This window comes from Pseudopipra pipra, chromosome 5, assembly GCF_036250125.1.
Source record: "Pseudopipra pipra isolate bDixPip1 chromosome 5, bDixPip1.hap1, whole genome shotgun sequence".
NCBI lineage: Eukaryota > Metazoa > Chordata > Aves > Passeriformes > Pipridae > Pseudopipra > Pseudopipra pipra.
Window position 1 is genome coordinate 50,629,910 of NC_087553.1, and position 25,664 is coordinate 50,655,573.

Consider the following 25,664-nt stretch of genomic DNA (forward strand, 5'->3'; position numbering starts at 1 on the left):
TCTGCCTGAGAGGTTGCTTGAAAAAGCATACAAAGGAAAGCACTGTGATGAGGCTCAAATATGAGAGCAAAGATGACTTGGTTTTCATTTATTGCTCGTATTTTCCTTCTTGTAGTGGTGAAATACAGTACCTGTTATTTGTGGCATCCTTTACATTACACTGAATCCCACCCTTGCTTTTATTGTTAAGTTTTCAGTTCCGATTGCACTTGGTAAAGGAGTCTAAGGAAGAATTTTCGGTCTCCAAAGCACAGATTGAAACCAGTGCTGTTTCACCAAGTTTAGCCAGAGTAGCCTATCTAAGGATGCTGGCCTCACATCCCAAGATGTGGTTTGAGGGAAAGAATAAGTCAGATAGTATTTATGGCTCTAAATACCTCCGCAGTGCACACTGGTACTTACTGTTGGACAGCTGTAGATCCTCTTTTTCAGATACTGGAAGAATGGGGATGATTGTAAACTGAAAACTGAGGGGCTTAGTGGGTGGGAAATCTATTTCAGAACATTAAAACAAGAACATAGCAGGGAATATACTGCAACAAATTGATGCCTGTCGAGTATCCTTGCATCTTTTTTCATGTGTTGGTGGTCAGTCAGCCTCCTCTAATTCTTGTCCCACCCATTGTTTTCTCTCTCCACTGCAGGGCCACCTCTGTTATGTCATTTTAAACTTGTTGCAATAAACAGTATACCTGCCTCTGTGTTGTGTCAGAAATAGAGCATTTTTGGAATTTTCTGCTTAATCTAGTATTTGTCAGAACATGTTGACTCGTCAGAAGTGAATCTGCAGGAATGTATCAGTTTTAGCAGTTTCTTGAGTGGAAGTGCTGGTTGAAAAGAGGCAGACAGACCACACGCCCACTCCTCCCAGTGCTGGGACCTTCACTTCACACTGGCCAGGCCGGAGAGGAACACAGTTGTTCTTGGGTTGAGTGTGACTTTTAGGTGTTTCACACAAAGTTTGAAAGCTCTTGGTTTCATCCCACCACAGGGCAGGAAAAATTCCATAATAGCAAGGTGTTACAGGGAATGAGAAAATTGTTTCCTGCCCCATACAATATAGAAGTCAGTACTCTGTGTACTGGGACTATTTTTGAGTTATAGCAATATACCTGCTCTTTTTTTTCCTTTTAAGTGTTAATCCATGCTAGATTTGTTTCCAGGATTCTGTTATCAGGAATTAGTACCAGAAAAATGTTACTGATTTGAAAGAAGATCTTTATTCTCAATACTAAAAGTGTGACTTGTTCTTACCAGCTAATTCTTGCAAATAGCCTGTGTTTCTGATTTTTATCCCCAACTATCAGTCATAATTCTTATAAAATAACAGTTAGGAAGACTTTTTTTTTTTCCCAAAACCTATTATTTTGTGTAATTAAGGAGGTAAACCACAGAAAGAATTCAGTGGATGCTGAAATAAAATGTCACAAGAAATGCAGGAGAATTATTGATGGATTGTTTTACCCAAACTGGTGAAAACACTGAATTTATAAACAGCTGAAAAAGCTCTGGTCTATAGTCATCTTTTCATTTTGCTTAAAGTCCTAATGAAATAAAAAGTCCATACAGATTCCTATTATTAGTTTGCAATTTTCAAGGTCATCTATTTTAAATTCTTTCAGTGGTCACAAGCATTTCTTGATTAGCAACAATTGCCTAACTATAGTCAAACTAGAAGGATTTTCCCAAAGTATGTGATCATATTGCTGTTAGAATGCATAATTGTTTTCTCCTTGAAGAAGCTAAATTTGGCTTAACAACTGTGTCATGACGTTAACAGAAAACGTCTGGTGTGACAGGGCATAATGTGGATACTGCGCTGAAACGCTCATAACCACAGTTCATTTAATTGATCTTTCGAGAGGGTGAAATATCACACTAGTCATCTGCCTTTGGTTCTTCAAGCCACATCAAACAATTGTATGGAGATGTAAAAAAAAAAGAGAAGCGATAGGTTGTTTGATTTCATCAGTTAATAGCCGTAGGTCATTTGATAGCCCTTTGTTTACAACACAGTGATCGGCTGTATCTTGTAAAGGTTCACCAGAGTGACTTACTGCTGTGGTACAGGGCCTAAAATAAAGCTTGCACATGCCAGGCACCACATGATGCATAAAGTATTCTAATAATATATTACAAAGCCTTGTCAACACTAGTGAGAATGAGTATTCCAAGAAGTAGAGCTGGCTGAAAAAAAACATTCTTTTTTCCAAACTGGGCCTTTATGAAAGACAGTGATTTGGGGAGCTGGAGGGAGAGAGAGAGGAGTTTCTTCCTTTGGTCTGGTGGAGAGAAGTCTCTTTCCTGGTTAATCAAAAATGTCAATAGACATTTTAAATATCCATGTTATTTCATGTCTTTTCTATTTCTTACATTTGAGCTTAGCTGTGCCAGCTTTCTCAGCTCAGCCCCTTGAGAACTTGACAAATGTCTTATATCCACACACTGAAGGGCTCCAATTGCTTTGTGTGCTTTGTGACCTGAGCGTCCTGGGCAGTTTTGCTTTTAGCTATGTGTACACCATCCTGTTTTAAACTGTATCAGTCAGCTGATTTAATGCCCATGTGGAAGCAGTCATCTCTCTTTTGCTGCTCTACAACATGCCAAATGGTCTCGAGAAATTCATCGTAAGAAAACCCTTCTGTGAATTGTTCTAAAAGCAGTGAAATGGGTACCCACGAAGAACAGTAATCATAGCAGTTTCTAGCACAACTCTTATGACACTAAGCAAAATTATGACCACTTCTTAAACTGAAATACATCAGCTACTATATGCAGCCTAGAAATGGATTTCTGTTGATTAATAAAGTGATGTTTTAGTATATGAAATATAAACACTATTTCCTTTAAATATATTTTGACAGATTAAATCTCTGACAATGAAGCCCTTTACTGCATATCCTTCTGGGTTTATCGTATTCCTGTTTACCTTGCTACAGAGGAGCCATGGACAATGCAAAGAAGCAGCTAAAAAATCAGAGATGAATTTCAGTGTAAAATATGATCTTCCTAACTTCATCGCAGAAACACCAATTCAGAATGTAGTTTTATACAAGCATCATGTTTATGTTGGAGCAGTCAACAAGATTTATGTACTAAATGAAACTCTCCAGAACATTTCTGTGTACAAGACTGGGCCTGTTTTGGAGAACCCTGACTGTGTGCCATGTGAAGACTGCAGAGATAAAGCCAATTTATCTAACAGCGTATGGAAGGATAATGTCAACATGGCACTGCTCTTAGAAACTTATTATGATGATCAGCTCATCAGCTGTGGTAGCGTGTCCGGAGGCATCTGCCACCGTCACATCATTCACCCTGACAACCCTGCTGACATTGAAAGCGAGGTGCACTGCATGTACTCACCTCGGGTGGATGGAGAAGCAGATAATTGTCCTGACTGTGTTGTAAGCCCTTTAGGAACCAAAGTTTTGGTGACCGAAAAGGACAGGTTTGTCAACTTCTTTGTTGGAAATACTGTGACATCTACATTTCAACCTCCCTATGTGCTGCATTCTATATCAGTTAGAAGGTTAAAAGAAACACAGGATGGATTTGAATTTCTCACAGATCAGTCTTATATAGATATCCTTCCTCAGTTTCGTGACTCGTATCCCATTAGGTACGTCCATGCCTTTGAAAATGATCACTTTGTGTATTTTCTGACTGTACAGAGAGAAACTCTTGACTCACAAGCTTTTCACACTAGAATTATCCGCTTCTGCACTTTAGACTCAGAGATGCGTTCTTACATGGAAATGCCTCTTGAGTGCATTTTTACTGAAAAGCGAAGAAAAAGGTCCATCCGAAAGGAGGTATTCAACATTTTGCAAGCTGCCTATGTAAGCAAGCCTGGTGCAGCTTTAGCCCACGAAATGGGCCTTGGGTTGAACGATGATATTCTCTATGGTGTTTTTGCACAAAGCAAACCAGACTCTTCTGAACCAACCAAGAGATCTGCTGTCTGCGCTGTCTCTGTGCGAACCATCAATGAGTTCTTCAACAAGATTGTTGACAAGCAGAACATGAAATGTCTCCATCACTTTTACGGAAAGGAGAGCAAATACTGCTTGAACAGGGTAAGTGATAATTGATTTGCTATATTTTGGAACTTTTGTTCTCTCTTGGCCTACTCTGTTGCCAAGTATCCGTCCTTTCAGTTTCAGTTACAAAATCTAAGTTCCTGATTATTTCAGGTTACTTAGCATTGCTGATGATTCATCTCTATAAGGATTAGTTCCTGCAAATTGAGTATGAAAATCACTGAGGTCTTTATGGTGCAAAAAAATGTAGTAGTGGGACTGGGGAAAAATCTTTTTTTTTTAGTTTGTAAGGTTTTTTCCTTGGGAAACTGTGATGCAGATAAATGGAACATTTCGGTGGTTATTTCTTTTCATATTTCAAAAAGGTGTTCATAAACATTCATATCCATGTGCACTGAGGAGTCCCTGAGAACATCTCTCATATTTAAAACTATGTTAATGCTGAATCACTGCCCTCCTCAGAAAAAAATGAAAGAGATCGTTTGAAACATGCTACGAAGAGCTAGACTGTAATATGGTTACTCATACTTGGTACAGAAATGGTCCAATTGACATCAGTTTTCTTCATGAAAGAGGTGTCTATGAGAAATGTATCTGAACGAGGGTACAGGTGGTCTCGGGTGGGAGGGTTGCCTTTCTGTACACTGAGTTCAAGTGATTGCTCCTCTCCATACATCTGAAATACTGTGAGCAGAGGAAACATAGAAATTATCCCTTTCCCTTCTGGCCAGTGTTTGTGCTGGTTTCAGCTCTTGTAAAAGGAATACCTAATCTGGGAATCAGGTACTTTTAACAATTACTTTGGGGCATGAAACATTAGAACTTTAAATCACCTGGTTATGCAGCAGGCCCTTAAATATCCTCTGTGGGGAACTTTCTTTTCTCAAATACAAGAAATTTGGAGCTCAGAGATGGCACGCTGTCCTCTAACAGAGGGCAGGGCCAGAGTCTCTGTGGTGGGGCTCTGCTCAGCCAAGATGAGGCCTGTGTTAGGACAGAACAATGGCTCCACCTGCATTTGGAGATGGATGGGATCTGTCATGTCCCATTGTTGGGATAGCTCAGAGTGAGGGTGGAAGCCACAGGCCTTCTTAATCCCAAGTACCACCAGAGTCCTCCTCAGCACAGCTGCCCAGCACAGGGCAACCAAACACATGCCCTGGTTGGAGATGGGAGTCTCTTTCATCAAAGAGAAGGGCCGCTTCTCACTGCCAGGAGTGAGGCAGGGCCGTCTGGGGAGAAGCACCTGTTCCAGAGATGCTGTGGCTTCTCACCAGTAGCAGGAATGTGCTCAGAGGAGGGGTCTGACCCAGACTGAGCATAACCACAACAACCTTGGCATTTGGGAGACATCTGCTCATGGCAAACTCCAGGCATTCAACACAGATGTAGGCATTGCCAGCGGATGCTGATACAGCAACTCCAACAGACATAATATTTAATTACCTTTATTTGGGGGAGAACAGGCAATTTCCAGGAACTAAAAACAAGTTAGCAAGCATTCAGCATGGTAACTTCTTATCTTTCTTCACTGTGTTATTGCTGTCCTAATTTTTCATTTCAGGTATTAATATCCCTTTTTCTTTCATATTTCAGTTCATTTATAACAAGGAGCGTTGTTCTTCTCTGAAAGTACTTTTTTCTATATTCACGGGGTATATGATTTGTGAGTGACTGTCTTTAAAGCTCATGGCCTTTAGCTTATCTCATTCTGTACTTGCCTATACATCCATTTCATGAGGTGATCTTTTCATGGAGAAGTATACCATTAAAATATTGACAGAATAATTCGCCACTTTTCACATGCTGGGAAGTACTTTTGTGTTTCAAAAGCTTTTCCAGAGTCTGCTGCTGCTTTGCATATCAAAACTGAATGTATTATACTGCTGACATGTTTATTATGGTTGCCCGTTTTCAAGAAATGTCATCAGAGCTCTGATTTCTGGTACATTAAATTGATAAAGGGAGAAAATGTTTCTGTAATTTCTTGTGGTTCTTTTAAATGGCATAAAGGCAGTCAGAAATTTTTATCCTGATTATTTACTTAACACAGAAATATCAAGATTGTCAAGCTTGGCCATTCCATTTCCTTTCATTTATTCCAGAGGGCTCATTAAGGATCCAATAAAAAGTATCCTGTGAGGTTTTCTGGGTTTCAACTGGCCGAAAAGATTGGCAAGAATTTGCCAAGCATCCTTTATACTCCTGTTTTTCTCTAGTGTGTAAAGTAGACATGCAGGGTTGGAATGTGAAGGAAGGGAAGGAGCAGGCAGAAGGAAAGCACATAATTTCTTATGCTTTGTCTCAGGAATGTCAAATCTGATCTTCCATGATCTGGCTGAAGATTAAATAATAATTAAAAAAAGTCTCAAACCCCTCAACTCTTCTTAGGCTCTTCTTTGTACATTGAAGAAACATAGATGAGGGCATAAACCATTTTTCTCCTTTTTGTAAGTCACCTTCAATTTAAAGAAAGCTTTTATTATCTGTGAGTTTGTCACAGTTTATTTTGGCAAAATTCAAAACTTGCTTTTTGTAATGTAGCCAAGATGACCTTTCTCTTTGATGTTGAAAGAATAACCACAGACCATTGATGCAAGTGAAAGGCACTGACCACTGTGAGATTAAGTCATAGGACAGTGAAAATAGTCCAGCAGTGAATATGGTATACCACTAACTTCAACATTAAAAAGAAAAATGAGCCTTTAGCACCATTTGCAACAAAGTGCTCTCTGATAATTTACAGTTAGAGTCTGATTGATGAAGGCCATTTCATGTTATCAAAAAAAGTCCCACAAGACAACTGTACATAATTTTGTTGTACTTTGGGTAGTCCATCTTTTTAAGTGGCTGTCCCTCAGGACTGTTTAATCTGAGGCTTCTAAAGGTAGAATTAGACCAACATAAACCTAAATAATATATCCAAAACACTTCCTCGACTCATTTTTCTTATATTTAATGCAAAAAAAAAAAAAAAAAAAAACAAAAAAACCCAACTCATCTTGATGTGGTTGATAAATTGGATAGGTTTTAGCTTTGTTTTCTAAAGGAATTAAGTTTCTGTTGTTGTGCTACTGTAGGCCTGTCTTTCTTTTAGTTATCCTAACAGCCTCAGCAATAAGAAATTCTAAAGATGTGAGTTCAAGTGTGAATCCAGAGACAGATCCAATATATGCTCAGGCTGTGGAAACTGGTGAAGTTTAAGGAGCCCCTTTATAAACATCAGAAGGACTCACGGGGATTAAGGAAGGTATTGCTCACCCATGGAAAAAGTCTCCATCAGAGCTTAGTTGGACAGCAAAGTCATCCAACCACAAGATAAAAATCTAGGCACAACTGTACTTCACTTACTCTAGTGCTCAGGAAAACTTCATAAAATGAAAATAAAACGTTTCCAGTTGTATTTTAAGTGTAATACATATGAAGCAAAAACCTGGGCTCACTGAAGTCTGTTAGGGAAAGTGAATCTTATGAAGCATCTGACTGATGTCAGATGTACTTCAGCAGAGCTGTGACCAGTTAGTACTGCCTAATAATTTCCTTCAGTGAAGAGCTGTCTGACACTTAAATGACAGCAAGGTGGAAACAGAATTGGCTTTGAATTAAAAGAAAAACTGGGAGTTATAGTAAAGTAGTTTTAGTGCTTGAGTCAGGACAAAGAGATCTGAGAGGTAGCTGCTGTGGAGGGTTTTGAATCACTGTTCAGGAATCTCCTCACCCACAACAAGGAGAAAACGGGGTGTAGTCTTTAGGCAGAATTACTTTGGTCACAGTTAGTCACTATCAGCCCCAGTGTGGTATTCCTCAGAGCAGAAGTGTGTTTAGATGAGGAGACAAGTGCTGCTTACTTCATTTGCAGACACAGTCCAGTAGTGTGCACCTTTGTCATGGATTAAATGTGATTTTTCAAGTGAGGAAGATGGGTTGATTTTAGCCTTGACAATCTCAACTATGTGAAAGGAAAACAGAAGATCACCAAAACAAAAGATAAAGTGACAGTAAAATAAACACATGGTGATGCTTCTTTATTACCATTACACACATGATAGATGAGTAAAACTAGGTTATGCTTATATTGTAATGGAAGAAAATAATTGCTGCCTTCAATCAGGAAACCGCAAAGGCACTTATTGATCTGTCATTCTAAGGTTGTGTCTAGGAATATTTAATAAAATAAACAGAGACAAATAACTCTTTTGAGGCCCTGTAACTGTAATATCCTACACCATTTGGCTTAAAATTTTTGGCAGGTTTAAAAATAGCATCACATCTCTGATTAGAAAGGCTTGATGTGGTTTATTTAGGTAATCTCACAGCACTGAGATGTTTTTTTGAGTAGAATGTCACTGAATATTTTCCCTAAAAGTCAGGCACCAGAATCCTTCTGATTGGTTCAGTCATTTATTCGTCTGGAAATGCTGTATCAGATGGCATACAGCACTCTGCCTGGGCACAAAATCTGTTGCCATCCATACGCAAGCTCTTCTAAGGGGTCGTGACATCTCAGAAGAATAAATGAAGAGGGACTGAACGATGGGCAGTGTGAACTGACACCCTATAAAACATGCTTAAACCCTGATAATAAGGTGATAAGCTGCATCTGCATTCCTGTTGTGCCCTTGCTGTCTGTCTGCCAAAAAGTCCTGGCAGTACCCTGAGGGTCTCCACTGTGCCTGTACCAGTGGAGTGCAAGGCAGGGTGTGCTCACCGGCCAGCTCCCCTCCACTCTTGGGTACATGGCCACCTACCCACCTGGCCATGGAAGACCTGACTGGGGCAAGTAGCATCTCATAAGTGATTGCAGGAAGAGTCTGGACTCCAGTTGCGCTACATGTGAGACAGGCATGGGTAGAGGTACAGGTATGAGTGTGTAGGGGGTATGGTGCGAGCATGGGTTCGGGTAAAGTTATCTCAGGCTGGACCAGATTCAGTAAACACTGAACTACAGAGGTAAGGGCTGTTCTGTCCCTAGGACTGGCCACAAGGTTATCATCACATGAGAGTTCTTGAGAAAAAGACAAGGCAAGGAAAAAGGCAGGGAGTTTCTTTGGAAAGTACCCCACCACCCCTGGTGGTAGATACCTTTACTCTTCCAAGTCCCAGGAGCTATTGAGTTTGGAGGCCAACCTGTTAATTCCCAAGTGCTGCAAAAACTACAGTTTTCCTTCTGCTTATGTCCTGTTAGGGATCTGTCTGTTTGCCTCCCAGTGCTGCTGTTTGATGTTTTATCATCTTCTTGATGAAAGCTGGATTTCTCTGTGAAAAAGTGGTATCCATTAAACTACCATTTTCTGCAAAGGGCACAGCTTAATCAGCCAGAGTTACTAATAATGTTCCATTTCCAGACTTTTTAATCAAATTCTTCCACTGAAGGCAGGGTTCCCTATTGGTTATTAGTGTGGGAAAGTGACTCTGCTGCTTTTCTCTGGAATTTCACAGAAATCACTTCATGCAGAAAGTAATTTTTATTTTGTTAAAATGGATGTCTGGTCATGTGTTTTTTAGGTCTTAGTTTCTGAAGGCCCTTAAATAACTCTAAAGACTAGAACTGGACAAAGAATAATTTCCTTATCCTATGTCACCTTGCAAATTTGAAAACTTTTGCAGTCGCGCAAGAGAGATGTCCAAAATGTATACTGGTAGGTATGTAACATTAAGGACACTCCCTAGAGATGTATAATATTCAGATTAAGCTGCTTTTCCTGAGTTCAGACCAAATTCTAAGACTCCTTTGCCCCAGATTAAGTTCCCATCTAGTCTGCCGATGGCTATTTTGCAATGAGAGAGTGTCAACCCTTTCTGAAAGATCTGCTTGGATTTCTTTATGCACAATTTCACGTTCCAAAGAAAGGGAAGCTGACTGTGCAGTGCACTGCATGCAGATTTAAGTCCTGGATTCATCCCACCTGGCTTTGGTAGGTGGTTGACACATGAAAGTGAGCAAAGAATTTTCCTTGGGTTCTGCTGCCAGACAATGGAGAGACACATAAGTCCTGACAAAGCAGACATTTTCCTTTCAGCTTACTCAGCACCCACCTTACCTCAGCACTTTCCCTACTTACTCTACTTATTCTGAGTCAGGACCACATCTGGCCATCATTATTGCTCGCTAAAGCAACAGTAGGTAATTATTATCCAGGAGAGAGTTGTGTTACTTGAACTTTCTAGATGACATGTGGGTTTCTGATCTCAGACAGCTTTTGCATCAGAGTGGAATTACTCGTTATTTCCAAACACACAAGTAAAGCCAAATTAAATCCCACAGTAAATTAAAAAAAAAAATGCTGAGGAAGAAGATCCATGGCATGAATGGTTCAGAAAGCAAGTGTAAGTCATATTAAAATGTTACTTGCACTGTCTACAGGGTATGTGAAAACAAAAAAATACCAGAGGACTGATCTTGTAGGAAGTGATAGTAAGAGCTTCATTTTCTTAAGGCAGATATTACCCTTATATTATACATATACCCAGATATTATACAGAGCCTGTGGAAATCAGAGCAAATTGTATGATTTTCACCTAGTTTCTGGACTTCTTTCTCTCCCACACATCTCTTGCACCACTGTTTTGGCTAGACATGCAGTTGTTGTGCAATGCTATGTTGGAATAAGAGCCTCCACACTCAGCGTTATCTTTGGGTAACGCTATTTCTATTTCACCACAGCTTACATGTAACCAAGGACCTCTATGAAAAATGCACCTGATATACACTACAAGTGTACAACATAACTGCTTTCATTAGCACAACATCTCCGATGCATTACTTTATTTCTTAAAAATATGTAATTAGTCAACACCTCTCCTTTGATAATCTGTATGCTGAGTTAAATGCTAAATTAATATAAGGGAAATCAGCAAAATACAAAGATTACTTAGGTCCATTTTATCTGCTGAATCAATAGGATTTACTTAGTGCTAATGCACTAACCAGATTATGAGAACTAATGCAGTACTGTTCAATGACAAAAGCAAATAACTCTTTGAATGATCTTGACAAAAGAACATGAAATCATCTTAATTTGTATTAACTAATTGCATTTAACATGGATGTTTTTTACCTATTACCTTAAGTGAAGCATCAGTACAGTAACTTCTTCCCCCATCTCATTTTAGCAGTGAAGTAGGTCAGAGCAACCACTATTAAGAGTTAGTGGAATGATACTATGTAAAATTTTACATCAGTGGAGTTCTTTAAAAAAATATAGTCTCAGAAAGGGATTTACTTTCTCTGTATTTTATAAAAAAAAAAAATCTTCAAATTGCTTTCAAATAAATGAGGAATATTGGGAAGAGGAGGAAGGAAGAAGAAGAAAACAATTCTTTGTTTAAAACAAAAAGAGAAAACAACTCTTCTAACTTTCAGAGTAAAGCTTCAGTGCCTCAGCACAAGTTCTTAGAAACAGAAAACCCAGTCTCCCGTCCCAGATGTGTTCACAGCACCTACACACCCTCAAGGTGTCGTTCACTGGTCGAGAAGAAATCAGAAGCATGGTGGATCTTCTTCTGTGGGAATTGTTTACCATATGAATAGGTGTCCACTGGCAAAATTGGACCATTCAATATTATTTGTTTTTTCCTTCCCTAGGATCACAAGAATCATAATTACCATGATGATGATTAGGTCACTATCATCCTCAGGCAACAATATGGCTTAACTGAATTATTGGGGCCAGAATGCCATTCTTGTATTTCTCATGGAGAGAAGCAGTGAGCACATGTACTTCTCACCTGAAGAGAAATACTGCAAACTACTCAGAAAATTCAAGTGTATTACAGAACAGCAAAACTTTATTGGCTAAAAATACACAAGAATATTTAGAGAGGAAAATCTGATAAGGTTCTTCTGTGTTCCTCCTTCTTACTCTTCCTATTCAGAGTCTGCTGGACCTGTAAATTCTTCACCATTATGTGTTTGATTCCAACAGGACCCAATCCTGAAACCTGTAGTTTTATTATTCATCTTAATTCACCAACTTCCACAACAGAAGGGATAAGTAACTTATACACTCTCTCAGGTTTTAATTGCCTTGGGAACCAATTTATGTAGCATCATCTATTCATTCACTCTACAACAGTTTCTTTGAAAAAGGGGTTTTGCCATTTGCAGGTATCTGGATCCAGCTCATTTAGCAGTAGCTCATTTCCCCCTACTGTTATGTTGTAGAGATGATCTTAAGGGTCTTTTCCAGCCTAAAGTATTTCTTGATTCTATGAAAGGAGAAACACTGTTACCACTTGTCAGTGCCCACTTCTCTTGAGGGAAACTCCCAGAATTCATAGCAGAAAACAAAAGTTAGTACTTATGATTTTGAATCCTGACAGCCAACAAGTTAAAAGCTTTCATATAAACAAACCATCAGAGAATAAGACTTATGGATATTCCTACTTTCAGTTGAATTGTTCTTCATAACTGTAGTATTTTATGATTGACACTAGGAAATATCACCTAGTTACTTTCAGACCATTTCTCCAATTTTTGAAATTAAATTTTATTTTTAATGATGTCCTACAAATGGCTCGCAAGACAGTATGAAATGTTCTGCAGTGATGAAGTCATTGATTTCCAGTTTATTCAAGACATGAATCATAACATCAAGACTTTACATACAATGACACTTTCTAATTGAGCACTGCACTTAACTAAGAGGAGCAGGGTTTGGTCAGCTCTTAGAAGGATGAGCCTGGAGGAGTGTTTCTCCAACTTAGAGTCACTGCAAATAACAGAAAAGCTCACAAAAACATCTTTGGATAAAATTTTGATCCCCCCCCCTCCCCCCCCCATGTGGTATTCAGACTAAAAACTAGACTTTGGAATCATTTTTCTGACACTGACCTAACTGGGTATTTTTCTGAGGTTTTCATTAATGTCTGTAAGAATTCCTCTCCATTTTGCACCTTTGGCTCCAAATGTGCAACTCTGTCTGAAATACTTTATGGTCACTGAATATGAAATATAAACCACTAGTTAATTGCAAAACTGTGACAGCTCCTGATAGCTCTGCTCAGCGATGTCTAGAGGCTTTTTTGGCATATCCGTCTTCTGTGGACCAAATCAAGAGTAAATTCTGAAACACCTCAACTTCCCCATGAACAAATATGATAGTGTTAGTTATCTCCTACCCTTCTGGACACAGCTGTAAAGCAGGGCTTGCTCACACCTCATTGCATTCCAGTGGCACACCTGCGCCAGCTTCACAAAACCCTCACCATGAATCACACGCACAATTGGCACCTCTTGTCCTACAAGAGGAGCAATATAGCTGAACCCAAGCACTTACCCATGCTCTAATCGTCCATTGCAATAGCTGTGTGATTTCTCACTAGAACTTGGCATAGTATCCAGGGTGCATCATCTGACATCAGTTATTTTTCCACATTGACAGCCAAATGGATAGTTATGTGTACTGAGAGGGAGGGTGAGAGGGTGGGAGGAAGGGAGAGAATCAGGCTTAAAAGTGTTAATTTAAAGCAGCTTCTTTGCCGATGTTTTCTCTGTTATCAATCTTCCTTTCATTTTCTAAGTAGCCTTTTAATCTCTTCAGTGCTGCTCAAAGATCAAAGCCTTCCTATTTCTTGAACAACTAATTGTACATTATGGTTAATCCATGAAGCACTGAGTTTTGTAAGAACCATATGTGTAACAATCTGCAGGTTCTTGAGCCGATACCAAAATTATGGCATCTCTGAGGAAGGCTGAGCTGACTTTATGGCTGAGCTGACTTTGAAGAAGCTAGGAATGGTGTCAGGGCAAGCAGGAAAATCTAACCACTTTTTTCAAAGAGCTTGAACGGGGTTTCAGGAGGCGGCATGATAGGATGTTTGAATTGTGCTGAAATGACTATGTAGGAGGAGGTAGATTAGCACAGGAACCTCTCTCCTGAAATTCATTTGCTTATGGAAAAAAAGGAGTTACAAGAAAAAGCAGAGATCCCAAGTTGGGGAGTGTAAAATCAGAAATCTGCCTTATTTCAAAAAAGCATGAAAACTGTACATCTTTCTGCACTTGAACTATTCATACTCATTGTATGAGTAATCTTTGTACAGATGTTTCAGAAATACTTTTAGCCTGGGTAGGACATAAGTGCAAAAGAATACAGCTTTTAGCTTGTTTGGTGGCCAAAACAAAGAAAAGCTAGATTTGCCCACTGATGATTTAACCCAGTCGAATACTGGGTTAAAAACCACTTAAAGTGTTTTCAGTGTTCCTAGTTCAAAGTATTAGTTCAGTTTCTGCTGAATAAAACACATTGTATAATCAGTTAATAACAAGACTAGTATAGCAAACCCTTTAGTATGTGGATAGTGCAACTGTTAAGTCACTGCTGTACCAGGTCTAATTTAGAAGCCCTCTTTCTGTATCATTAAGACACTGCACAGAGATTTCAATTGCTCATGTGTTCTTATGCAGGTTTTCGCCTAAACGATACAGTAAATTGGCAGGGCACCTTCAGAAAAGCTGGCACTAGCCCTGAGTGCAATACCCAAGGATTATAGAAAACTTCACCCACCAGGGCTGTTGCTGCTCTCAGTTCAGAAACATCACAATTCAACAGCAAAGGACTGAGCTATTAGGTTGAACATTTTTTGATAGCATTTTCAATGCCTTGAAACTTGCCTTGGGTTTTATTCCAACAAGAAATTCTTTGTTCATTGCTTGCTTTCTTATAGTACTTTGAGGGAAAGACATCTAAATCTAGAAAACAAGACAAAAAATTTTACTCCGACATGCTCTTTAAGGGGATGATGCAAATCTGTTGAATTTAGTGGACTCTTGACTGTCTTGAAAAGGTTTCATTCAAGCTTTTTAATAGATTTTTAAAAACATGTTTGTGACAAAAACCAAATCAATTAAAAAAAATACGAAAAATGAAGTTCACTATTGATCTTAACAGAGGGAACCACCATAAGATCCTTTATAATCTTCCTACATGTTTATTTATAAAGTACGTCACAGTGGAAACATGCTAGATGACTTCCAAATTTAAACTGGTTAGAGATCCTTTGGGGGTTCCTGATTATTATCTGTATGATCTCACCAAAACAGATGATGTAGTATCAATAGTAATGAAATTATGAGTTAATAGATTACTACTGGATTGTCAGGAGGTTATATTCTTCTTGAGAGATAACTTAGAGTGTATTGTTCAAGAATTTTTCCAATGCAGATTAAAACCATGTAATCTCTATTCCCAAAATGAAAGAGAAAATCCTGCAAATGCAGCAGCTATTATAGTACACTCAAGACATATAGAGATCAGATGAAAAAGTGCATGAACTATAGATGATCGATACAACAGTCTGACTAATTAAAAAAATCTGGCTTTCCCATAGTTTCATTTAAACATACAATCAGAAACATCTTTTTCCTGACTTACCTCCCTTTCCTTTCTCTGTCTTTTTCTCCACTTAATGTCTTATCTCTGAAAAGGGTGGTGAAAATAGAATAGAAGAATATAGGAAATTGTTATTTTAATGCAAAAAGTTGCATTGTTTTTAGAGAATCTTTTTCTAGGAAACTTTTTCAGAAGAAAATGTGTCACTGGGCAGACTCTGCAGTACAAAAATTCTGAGACTCTTGGACAAGCAGTATTAAGGAAATCACTAAGAGAAAGGATACCTTGATATATGTGCTCATATCATTTAGTTAAATAAAGACCCAATGTCTTATTCCAACAGAGATGATAAAAAAAGTTAAAAGAAACATTCCCTTAAACATTAAGAAAGTTGTTGCCTTCTTCATGGAACATCATAACTGATGGAGCAATTAAGTTTGAAACATTTAAAATCCTTTTGGTCAAATGCGTTTATGCTAAATGACTTCATTCTAACAAAGATCTGTTACTACTCGTAAAGACAGTACTCATCTGTACTTCATTTTCAAACAGGCTTTTTCAAGAAATGCTTCATACTGCAGAGCACAAGATGATGAATATCGCTTAGAAGTTACGACTCCTCTGCAGAGGGTTGACTTGTTCATGGGCCAGTTCAACAGTGTCCTGCTGACTTCGATATCTGTCTTCACCAAACAGAACCTTACCATTGCTAATCTGGGAACTTCAGAGGGCCGCTTCATACAGGTAAATACTACTACAATAACTTCACAATAAAGAAAACATAGTGGAGTTTAGCAGGATGGTGAAAAGTGAGAAGCATTATTACCCCCAGTTTAACAGGGGGTAAATTGAAATTAGCAAATTGAAATTACCAAATAAAATACAACTTCTGGAATATAAACAAATAGCCTAATGGAACACTCAACATTTTAAGTGTTTACCTGGATTTTGTGGTTTGAAGCAATGGTTGTGGAGCAAATTTTACCATGATCTCCACTTAGTCCAGCTGGCTCAGTTCACAGAGCAGTTTTGGTTCATATGAGCAAGAGTTCTTTCAAAGAAAGCTAAACTGAAAGCTCTTGGATACATATCAAATATGCTCCAACCCCAGCTGGGGTAGAAACGTTCAAACGGCTTCAGAAATACACTTCATATGGGTCCTTTGCTCTAGAGGATCAGATTAAGCCTATTCAATGTAAAATGCCAAGACAGCTTATACTGTAGAAGCAGGAGCCTCAGCATTAGTTGTTTCTATATACTGATCCACTCCTCTGGCACCAAATTCCTTGCTTTTATACCCATAGCCTATGACTCACAGCTGTAGAATTGAGATTAGCTCCTTTTCCACCTACTTTCAAGTTTCTCTGAATGCGTCTTAGATTTTCAGGCTCTTGCTCACTCCCATCTCACTCTGTTCTTTTGGACAGCAGTTCTTCCTGTCCTAAAAGACGTTTTCCATAAAAAGTGGCAAATCACCCTGCTGAGTAGTCTGTCTCTGTCCACTGAGTACTTAAATAATCTAGACAGGTAAATTTATACTACACAACTTCTTTGTAGGTGACTAATGAAATAAATGGAACCCATAGAGCCAAGCCATTTAAAAACTTGGCAGTCAAAATTAAACACCAGAAGGCAAAGACAAAATACTTTGAAATCACCAGGGGCTCCCTCTATACACCCATCTTATTTCAAGCACTATCATCCTGCAGTAACCTCCTTGGAGTGTTTGACTTCTCCAGCTGCCACAAAGTCCAGCCTGGATGTGCATCTCAACCTGGATCCTTCCTGCACCCAAGGACCCGTGTTCTTTTAATTTGCCATTATTATTTGTCTTCTTGTGTGCTTCCTGAAGTATTGGTAGTCTTTGGCCCTTCTTGCTCTGTAGGCTACAGAGAGTCATCAAAGTTGATAGTGTTGTCCCCTAACCATCATTATCTGAAACCTGATGTGGAGGCTACGTCATTCCAGTTTTCCCATTTCCCATAACCTTCCATTAGAAAACACTTGGGCACATGTAACCTTTCAGGAAAACAAGCCTCTCCTTTCTTGTCTTCCTTCCCCTCATTTTCTGTCCTTACCACATGTAGCAAATAGGGTTACATATTGTCCCCAGTATATGCACCCTGTCTGGATAAAGGGAATCCTGTACCTTTGGTCTTCTGCACAGGCTGGACACAGAGCCTGCAGTATAATGCAAATTCTGTAATGCTTCTACAGGGAAGAAGGTTGAAGTGATTTGCCACAAAGAACAGATGGAAAAGTGGGGAAAATCATACTTTTCTTTTCCCTGAAAAGAGAGGGATTTAACAAAACTTTCAGTGACAAATCTGCCAGTTTTTCCTGCACTTCCCATGATGAGCTTGGTAACTTTAAGCTGCAGTTTGTCTTTTGTGCAGGAAAGGCAAATGCTAAGAGCTACACACTGAGCACAGGACCAAACTATGCTCTGTTCTTAAAAGCAGATACTGATTCACAGAGCAAACATCAGCAATTTGTTTAACCTTTCTGAAGTAATTTCCTTACTACAAAATACAGTTAATAACAACTACTCTCTTACTCGCAGCATTTCTTCTGGGCTGTCACAAAGCTTTTAGGAAGGTTTGGTAGAAAGCGCAAGGGAGCATTATTCTTATTTATAATGTTCTTTAAATTATTCATTCAAGTCCTGCACCACACACTTCATTCAGATGTTTGCGCAACTCAAAGAACAATTAAATATTTCCAGAATACATTTCCCATTCCACATTCAGTTGCAGATCAAAAGAAAAGGCTATTGTGTAAACTGCATGGCTGTTAGCAGAAATATTCTCATCATTGAATCAGATTGGCTTGATCTACAGGGGGAAGTCAGCACTGGGCTCATATTGTAGTAAGTAGGATCGCTTTCTTTGAGTGTTGGGTGCAACCAGCAGAGAATAAGCAGACTGACTACCTTTAATGATGCGACCTCCAAATAAAAATGTTAGTATTTGTTTTGCCTTTAAGTGATTTTGGAAGTGATACCAGATCTGTAGGATACAGCAGACACAGATTTTTCCAGAATTTAATGTTCTCTTACATTTTTTTGTTCATTTTTTTTTCCTAATAGTTGTCTAGGAAGTGATTTCAAACACGATCATTACTAAATGCCCAACTAAAGCAGATTTGTGGTGTTTCTATGGAAATATAGCTATTAGCTGCAATGAGATGGAGATCATTAAAAATTGAGCTATTATATGACCATTACTTAAGTGAAATGGGTTTTAAAAAAATCAGGATTATCTAACAATGACTTAATTTATCAAAAAGATATCCCCAAATGCTTCCACAGATTTTTAGCAAAGAAATGTAATTATATTCTTTTTTGTTTCATTCACAAATTACTGGAACTTATTGCAAAGAATCCTCAGCTGTTCGCTTATTACGCATCTCACTTTTGCACAGTCATTTGCACTCATATTTTTAGCTCTTTGTACAAGCAAATACTGAATTTTCTTGCGCACTCCCCTTGTAACTTGTAGCTGTTCAGAGCTGACTATATCCTTTCTGACACAGGCATGCTTTCAGAGAACATTAGTTACAGAATTCTACCTATCAGGGAACCTGTTTTAACACTGGTTGTATTGTGTTAGTATCTTGAGAACATGTTTTCATGCCAACTAGTTAAAAGCAAAAGAAAAAAATATTCATATAGGTTTCTAAAATTAGAAAATCAGCTCAGCCCTTCCAGTGCACCCAGTTCATCTCGTATCTTCTTCGAAATTCCAAGCCTTACTATATTTAGACAACTTAGTTTCTGACATAAGTTTTGGTACTAGCAGCCATTCATGAGATTAAAAGAAATAGTAGTACAGTACCTCTGTCTCTGACAACTGCACCCTGCAGTGCCCAAATATGGAACAGTTTGGTGAAAGTAATGAATGTTTAAATTGCATTTTTTCTGTATTAATTTAGGGTTTCCTTTAGTTAAGAAATGTTTGGAGGGGGGGAAATCCTTAAAATGTAGTAATTGTGTCACCTAAATTGAAGTGAAGCTCCAAGTCTGTGCTGTTGGAGCCAGGAAGTGCAGCAGCAAGCTACTGATCCTCAACCTGAGAGAAATTTTTTGGAAAATGTTTCTCATATTCCCCCATTATACTTGCTTATACTTGATCAGCAGCCAACCACTTGATTCTCTGTCTTTTCTTTCTTTCCTATTTCTTGCCACTTTCCATCTCCTTTTGCATTTCTTCTGCTCATCACTTTCTGTCTTCCTACACTCCCCTCACCTCCAACTTTATTTCTGTCTCAATCCATCTTTATCTCTTTACAACATGACTACAGCACAGCATTGCTGAAAAATTCGGCAGATTTAACATGTATGTTTTTCCTCCTGTAGGTGATGGCTACCAGATTCTGGGGGTTTGATGTATTTTGAAATGTATCAGAATTAATAGTTCCTAACTTTGCAAGTGATTCCACCAAAGCTTATAGCATTACCCATCAAAACTCTGTTAATGACCCGAGAACATAGTCCACATTTCACTTATTTAAAAAAAGTCTTCTAAAGAACCAGTAATATTCAGAATGCAAAAGCAGGTATGTTTTATCCAACCAAGGAATGTTTTATCCAACCTGTTGTTATTCTGCTTGTGTTTTTAGTTTGATAAAATAGAATTATTCACTTGAATTGCTCTGGAAAGCTCTACTACAGGAAAGTAAATACAGCTTCCTTCACTAAATGTTTACTTTTTTTCAGCCAAATGTAGAACTAGAATAAAATCAATATGGATGGTCCAAATACAGAAGATTCATGAGTTCTTTTAAGGAGGATAATTGGGGCCATGAGGTGAATTCCAAATCTCTCCTGGAGAGCACTGCAGCCCATTCACATACTGAGCATGTTTTGGCTGCATCAGAAATGTTAAATCTGTATTTGGCCATGAATAGCCTAGAGTTTGTAGTTTACCAAATATTGTGGAGTTTCTGTTACAAAACAGAGCAGTAATAATTTTTCTAAGATAGCTGACATGCATGAGACAGAGAAGAAAAATGGCTTTACTTCCTTCCTAAGCTGGAGCCTGAAAACAAACTTTTTTTCTCCCTTCTTTTTTTTTTTTCTGTTGAGAAGTTGCAGCTGTTTTGGCCTTTCTTATTGTGCTTGTTTTCAGACTGTGACTGGGAACACAGACTGAAACTACAGCTGTTGGGTGCGAAGTGAATCAGGTATTTCACAGTGGTTACTTCATTAGAAAACAGCACCCAGTCACACCGCTGTAGCTGAGGAATAAGATTTTCAGCTGGTGTAAGCAGCCTTACTCTGCTCAAGCCAAAGAAGCTGCACTGAGAATACAACTCACAACTGATAAAGACGCTTTCTTTACCACCTAGTATTTTGGGAAATCATAATTTGTAAAAAAAAAAAAAAAAAAAAAACCACAAAAAAACCCCTCATGATATATTGAGATAAAATATCTTTTATTTTTGCTCAGTTGTTGTGGTTTTTTTCCTGCCTGGGTCTTGGTATTATTTCAGACAGTGGCTTATGAGAGAAGAAGAAAAGAGCAAAGCTCTTCAGGAAGGGGAAATCTTTGTGATAGCTCTGGGAAGTGTGAGGTATGGGAATGTTTTACAAGATTTATTCTGAAAAGCTCACGGCTGAAAACCCATAACCATGAACAAGAGATTGATGCTGTTGATGTATGCAGAGGCTGGATTTTGGCCTAACACTGTGTGTGGAAGCAGAATACTGCATGTGCTCCCTATGCTTCAAGCTGGCCTCACCAAGATAACACCCAACTAAATACACTGCTTGTTGGTGACCTTCTTGAGGAAAAGGGGCTAGAGGAGTTTTTACTGTACGATTTACAGCTACAATGGGCAACCACTCTCTATAGATGCAGTTTTGGCAGCGGGGCCATCTCATCCTTCTGACTATATCAGTGAAACTCAGTGTACAGTGAGGCTGCACTGGGCTGCATGTGGAGTGGTGCAGTAGGACATTCATCCTGTTGCTTCTGGAGGTGAGGAAAGGGTCTTCCCGTGGGCATACATACTCCCTGAGATGCTGTCAGCCACATGCTGGCTGCAGTCCTGTCCAATCTGGCTGCACATGAGCCAGTTCTAGCTGAGAAGCCAAGCATTAGCAAAACATGGTAATGCACTGTCATGTCTGAACAGACTCTGAAGAGAAAATGGCTTCGGGCACAAAAACCAAAGCATGATGGCACAGATAGGCATCCTTGGACTACAGCGTGTCAGACAACAGGCCACTCATCATCCTCAGGAGCTCTCTGAACTTGTTAGACATGAAATAATACAGATTAATAGTAAGCCTTATTCTGGAGACCTGTTAATATGCCAGTATTTTTAACCAGATTTTTTGCTAAGAAAGGGTGTATGGTGTTATAATAAATGTTCAAGGAGCAGAGTTCTGGCAGAGGCTAGGATGAATAAGGGAGAGGTATGAGGCAAGTAAAAGCACACAGTGATACCTTTTCCAGCACCCTCCAGCTTCTGACACTCAGTGGCCCAGAAATTCCCAGAGCTGGAAAATGCACCCATATTTGACACTTAATAGTCATTTATGGACTTCTTTCTCCTTAGTATTGCTTTATTGGGTTTTGAATTTATTTTTGTTTTGTCCTCCACAGTATGCTGTGACATTGAATTCAGTAATTTCATTCCACTTTGAATGATGAAGAGCTTCTTTGGGGTTTCCTTAACCTTTTGGTGCCCCTGATTCTGTCCGATGAGGAATAGGGATGGGGCTCTTACAGATCAGTAGTTTGGGAAATTTTCACACGCTGAGCATGAATCTGTTGGCTTTCACATCCAAGTGGATAGAACACTTGATAGCCACACTCATTTTCCAGGAATGCTTATGATTAAAAATAAACACCACCACCACCACCAAGCTTTAACACACATCTCATTTCCCCAAAAAGAGAGAAATTGGTATATGTCGTATCTGCTTTCATAGATTACATGCCAGGGAACATAATGCATGCTACAGAAACTAATATAGACAAAAATAATCACATCTGTTTTTTATTTGTAACTGCATTCAGGGATTGGAAAAATTTGTCCCAGAATTCAACAAGAAGAGAGCCAAGCCTTCAGCATTGCTCTCCTCTTGCAAACAGCAAAACAGCAAGACATCACCACTCCAGGAATCAAGGCTGAAAGCCATGGTGCCTGTCAGCAAAATGAGTTGACACAGAGCAAAGAAAATACAGAACTTTGCATCTTTCAGTGTGGTCAGTCAAATCCAGTGTATACTGTAGTGTGCTAGAAGACTATGCACCCTTGTATTTATCAAACTCCTTTTGATCTGGTTCCTGTCCCTCTAGGTAAACATAGCTGTAACAAAACAGTGCAAATGGCAAGCCATATTTGAAACAAGTGTGAGGAGGTCAAGGGATAGATAAGCATGGACTTTAAACCCTACAGAGCTAGGAGGAAGAAGGAGTGATGGGATGCCTATGGAGTCATTGCAAAAGTTGTCCTCAGTGTCCTGCCTCAGTGGCCCAGCAATTCATCTGGCTTTTCGATACTAGCAGTCTGACCTATTTAAGGCTAAGCAGAAACTGTGTGCATGGGCATCTGTAGGAATGTGAATAGCTGCAATTCTTCTGTCTTTATGAGTTTTAAGCTAACAGAAAACTGTGGCAAACTCTTGATAAGTAACATTTTCATATCTATAGCTCAACTTTTAACATTTATGATAGCAATTCTTTCTGTGGTAAAAAAATATATCTTGATTCTCCCAGGCAAAAAAGTATCAAATATTGAATAATGCAAAATCCATATAGTCAAATTAAAATTAACACCTGGTGCCGAATAATGTATTGAGAGCACATATGTTTTAATATTCAGTTCAAGTAGAAAAGCTTATAGTCTTCAGAGGAGATCCATTATATTCTCCATGGATTAGAATGATATACAGCATTTAGAGAGCTACATATGTGCCCTTTGCAAGGTTATGCTGCATATCCCAGGGCATTTGAGGCATTGCACAATAAAGTTAACCCTGAGCCTATCTCTGCTGGATAATGGCATACACCTGCCAGACATCTAGGGAAAAAATAACAATATGATACTTAGATGGTATTCCTTTAAGAAGGCCTCTCATTTTTGCAGAAGATATTTCAACATTTAGACAGTAACATTTGTAATTCAATACTGCTGACTAGCAGAACTGAGCATCAGAACAATTTGTAAAAGAAGCTGTTGTATCCTGTTTTTCAACTCAAATGATTACAGTCATATTATGCACATATTATGCCATATTATGCACAGACGAACCTAAGTGATCACTGACTTCCAATATAAAGAATACGTTAATTAATATATTAATTAATTAACTGTTGGCCGTTATCTTCATGGAAATAGTTTGAGCTATGATGAAAGATAACGTAATTGTTTGGGGTTTTTTCTCTAAATAGAGGGACATAAATTTTGTTTTTGCTTTGAGTAGGATGTCTGACATTGTAGTTACTGATATTCACTGTGATTCTCGGAAGAGTTATTTTTAAGGACATCAGAAGAGCCACATGTATATAAACAAAGGGTCCATCTAGTTCAGTGCTCTGTCTCCAGTAGTATTGACAAGTGGATGCCTAGGGAGCCAGGCAACATAGCTAATGCCTTCTGCTTCAAATCTCCAACTGTTCTCCTTTCTGGCAATTTCCTGAGCTATTGAGTTTTGTCTGTTTAGCATTTTCCGTGTACCTGTGAAGTTTCCCTTTAAATGTGTATTTCTCTTGCATTCACATCCTTTGGCAAGGAGTCCCATAGGTCATGACGTATTGGTAGGATGTCATACTCTTTTGTTTACCTTGAACTGAAGTTTCAATTTTGTCTTTTGATGGTATTTAGTACTTTTATTAAAGTAAAATCATAGAATAAGAGAATTGTTTAGGATTGAAAAGACCTCTAGTATCATTGAGTCCAACCATTAACCTTACACTGCCAAGTCCACAACTAAAAAATGTCTGTAAGTGCTGCTTCTAGATATCTTTTAAGTACTCCCAGGGATGATGACTCCACCACTTCCTGGGCAGCCTATTCCGATACTTGACAACCCTTTTGGTGAAAAGATTTTTCCTAATACATAATCTAAGCCTCCCCTAATGTAACTTGAGGCCATTTCTTCTTGTCCTATGCCTTAGGAGAAGATACCAACCCCAACCTGGCTGCAACCTCCTTTCAGGTAGTCGTAGAAAACGAGGATATGATCAGTCTCTACTCACTCATGATTCTGTATTCCTTTTTCATAGATTCCACATCTGCCATACTCAGTCATTGTTCATTACAGCCTTTTGATCATCTTTGTTTCCTTTCTCTGAACCTTTTCCCTTTTTAACGTGTTCTTTTTGGCAGGAGGCAACCAGAACTGCACAGAGACCTCAAGTTTTGGGCAAGCCATGAACTTCTATGACAGCAGGATGTTTTCTGATTTGTTCTCTAATCCTTTTCTAATAATTCCTAAGTTTTTATCAGTTTGGGATCTTTTTGGCTGCTGCAAAACAGTTAAGATAACTATCTATCATGTACTGCATTAAGTTAATTTTCTTTGTTGTATTGTACCTACCATTTTATTGTCTTGACACGCTGTCTTGTAAAGTCTTCTGCCATCCTTAATAGTCTGTCCTCATCCTTATCAACTTGAATACCTTCAGATCATCAGAAAACTTTGTCACTTGGACTGTTCAACCACTTGTCTAACTCATAAATGAGTGTGTTGAACAGTATGGATCCCAGCACAGACACCTTGTAGAACACTTCTGGTGACTTCTCACTATTGCAAGCACTGACTGTTTACTGCTAATGTCTGTTTATTCTCCTTTAGTTAATTACTTATCTGTGTAAGACTTTCCCTTTCTCCTAACTGCTGGAGTGCAGGCACATAGATATGCTTTTTTTTCTCTTATGCTCGGAAGAAATGCTTGGTTAATAAATTATAAAAATGCAAAAAAACCCCACAATACAATACCACCACTGCCCCCCCAAAAAAAAAGACACCCCAAAAAACCCCAGGACTTCACAGTTTTTGCAAAGAGAGAAGTCCTTCTGTAGTACTGAACCATTTGCCATTCCATGGCAGAAGTAGCCCTGTGTGTTGGTGCGTCCATGGCACATTAAAGTTACACTCCACACATACCAGCCCAGTCCCAAACCATAAAAATCAGAGGTTTATGAGAGTGACACTGGAGTCCTAAGTAGCCCCTTTTTTCTACTGTAGAAGCTGTCTTCAAATTGCCTTTTTTTTTCAGGATTATGTTGGATAAGAGTAAGATAGAATTTCAAGGATTGGGCTTATGTGTAC

The 25,664-nt window shown here is 38.7% G+C and overlaps 1 protein-coding gene across 6 annotated transcripts in view; it reads left to right on the forward strand.

Moving 5' to 3' along the window:
- MET (MET proto-oncogene, receptor tyrosine kinase) overlaps positions 1 to 25,664 on the forward strand; it is a 92,934-nt gene that overhangs the window by 17,196 nt on the left and 50,074 nt on the right. For all 6 annotated transcript variants that reach the window (XM_064656044.1, XM_064656045.1, XM_064656043.1 and 3 more), the window contains exons 2-3: positions 2,865 to 4,079; positions 15,929 to 16,120. In XM_064656044.1, coding sequence (XP_064512114.1) covers positions 2,880 to 4,079; positions 15,929 to 16,120 — 1,392 coding nt within the window. In that variant the 5' untranslated portion in view covers positions 2,865 to 2,879. The remainder of the gene's footprint in view (positions 1 to 2,864; positions 4,080 to 15,928; positions 16,121 to 25,664) is intronic.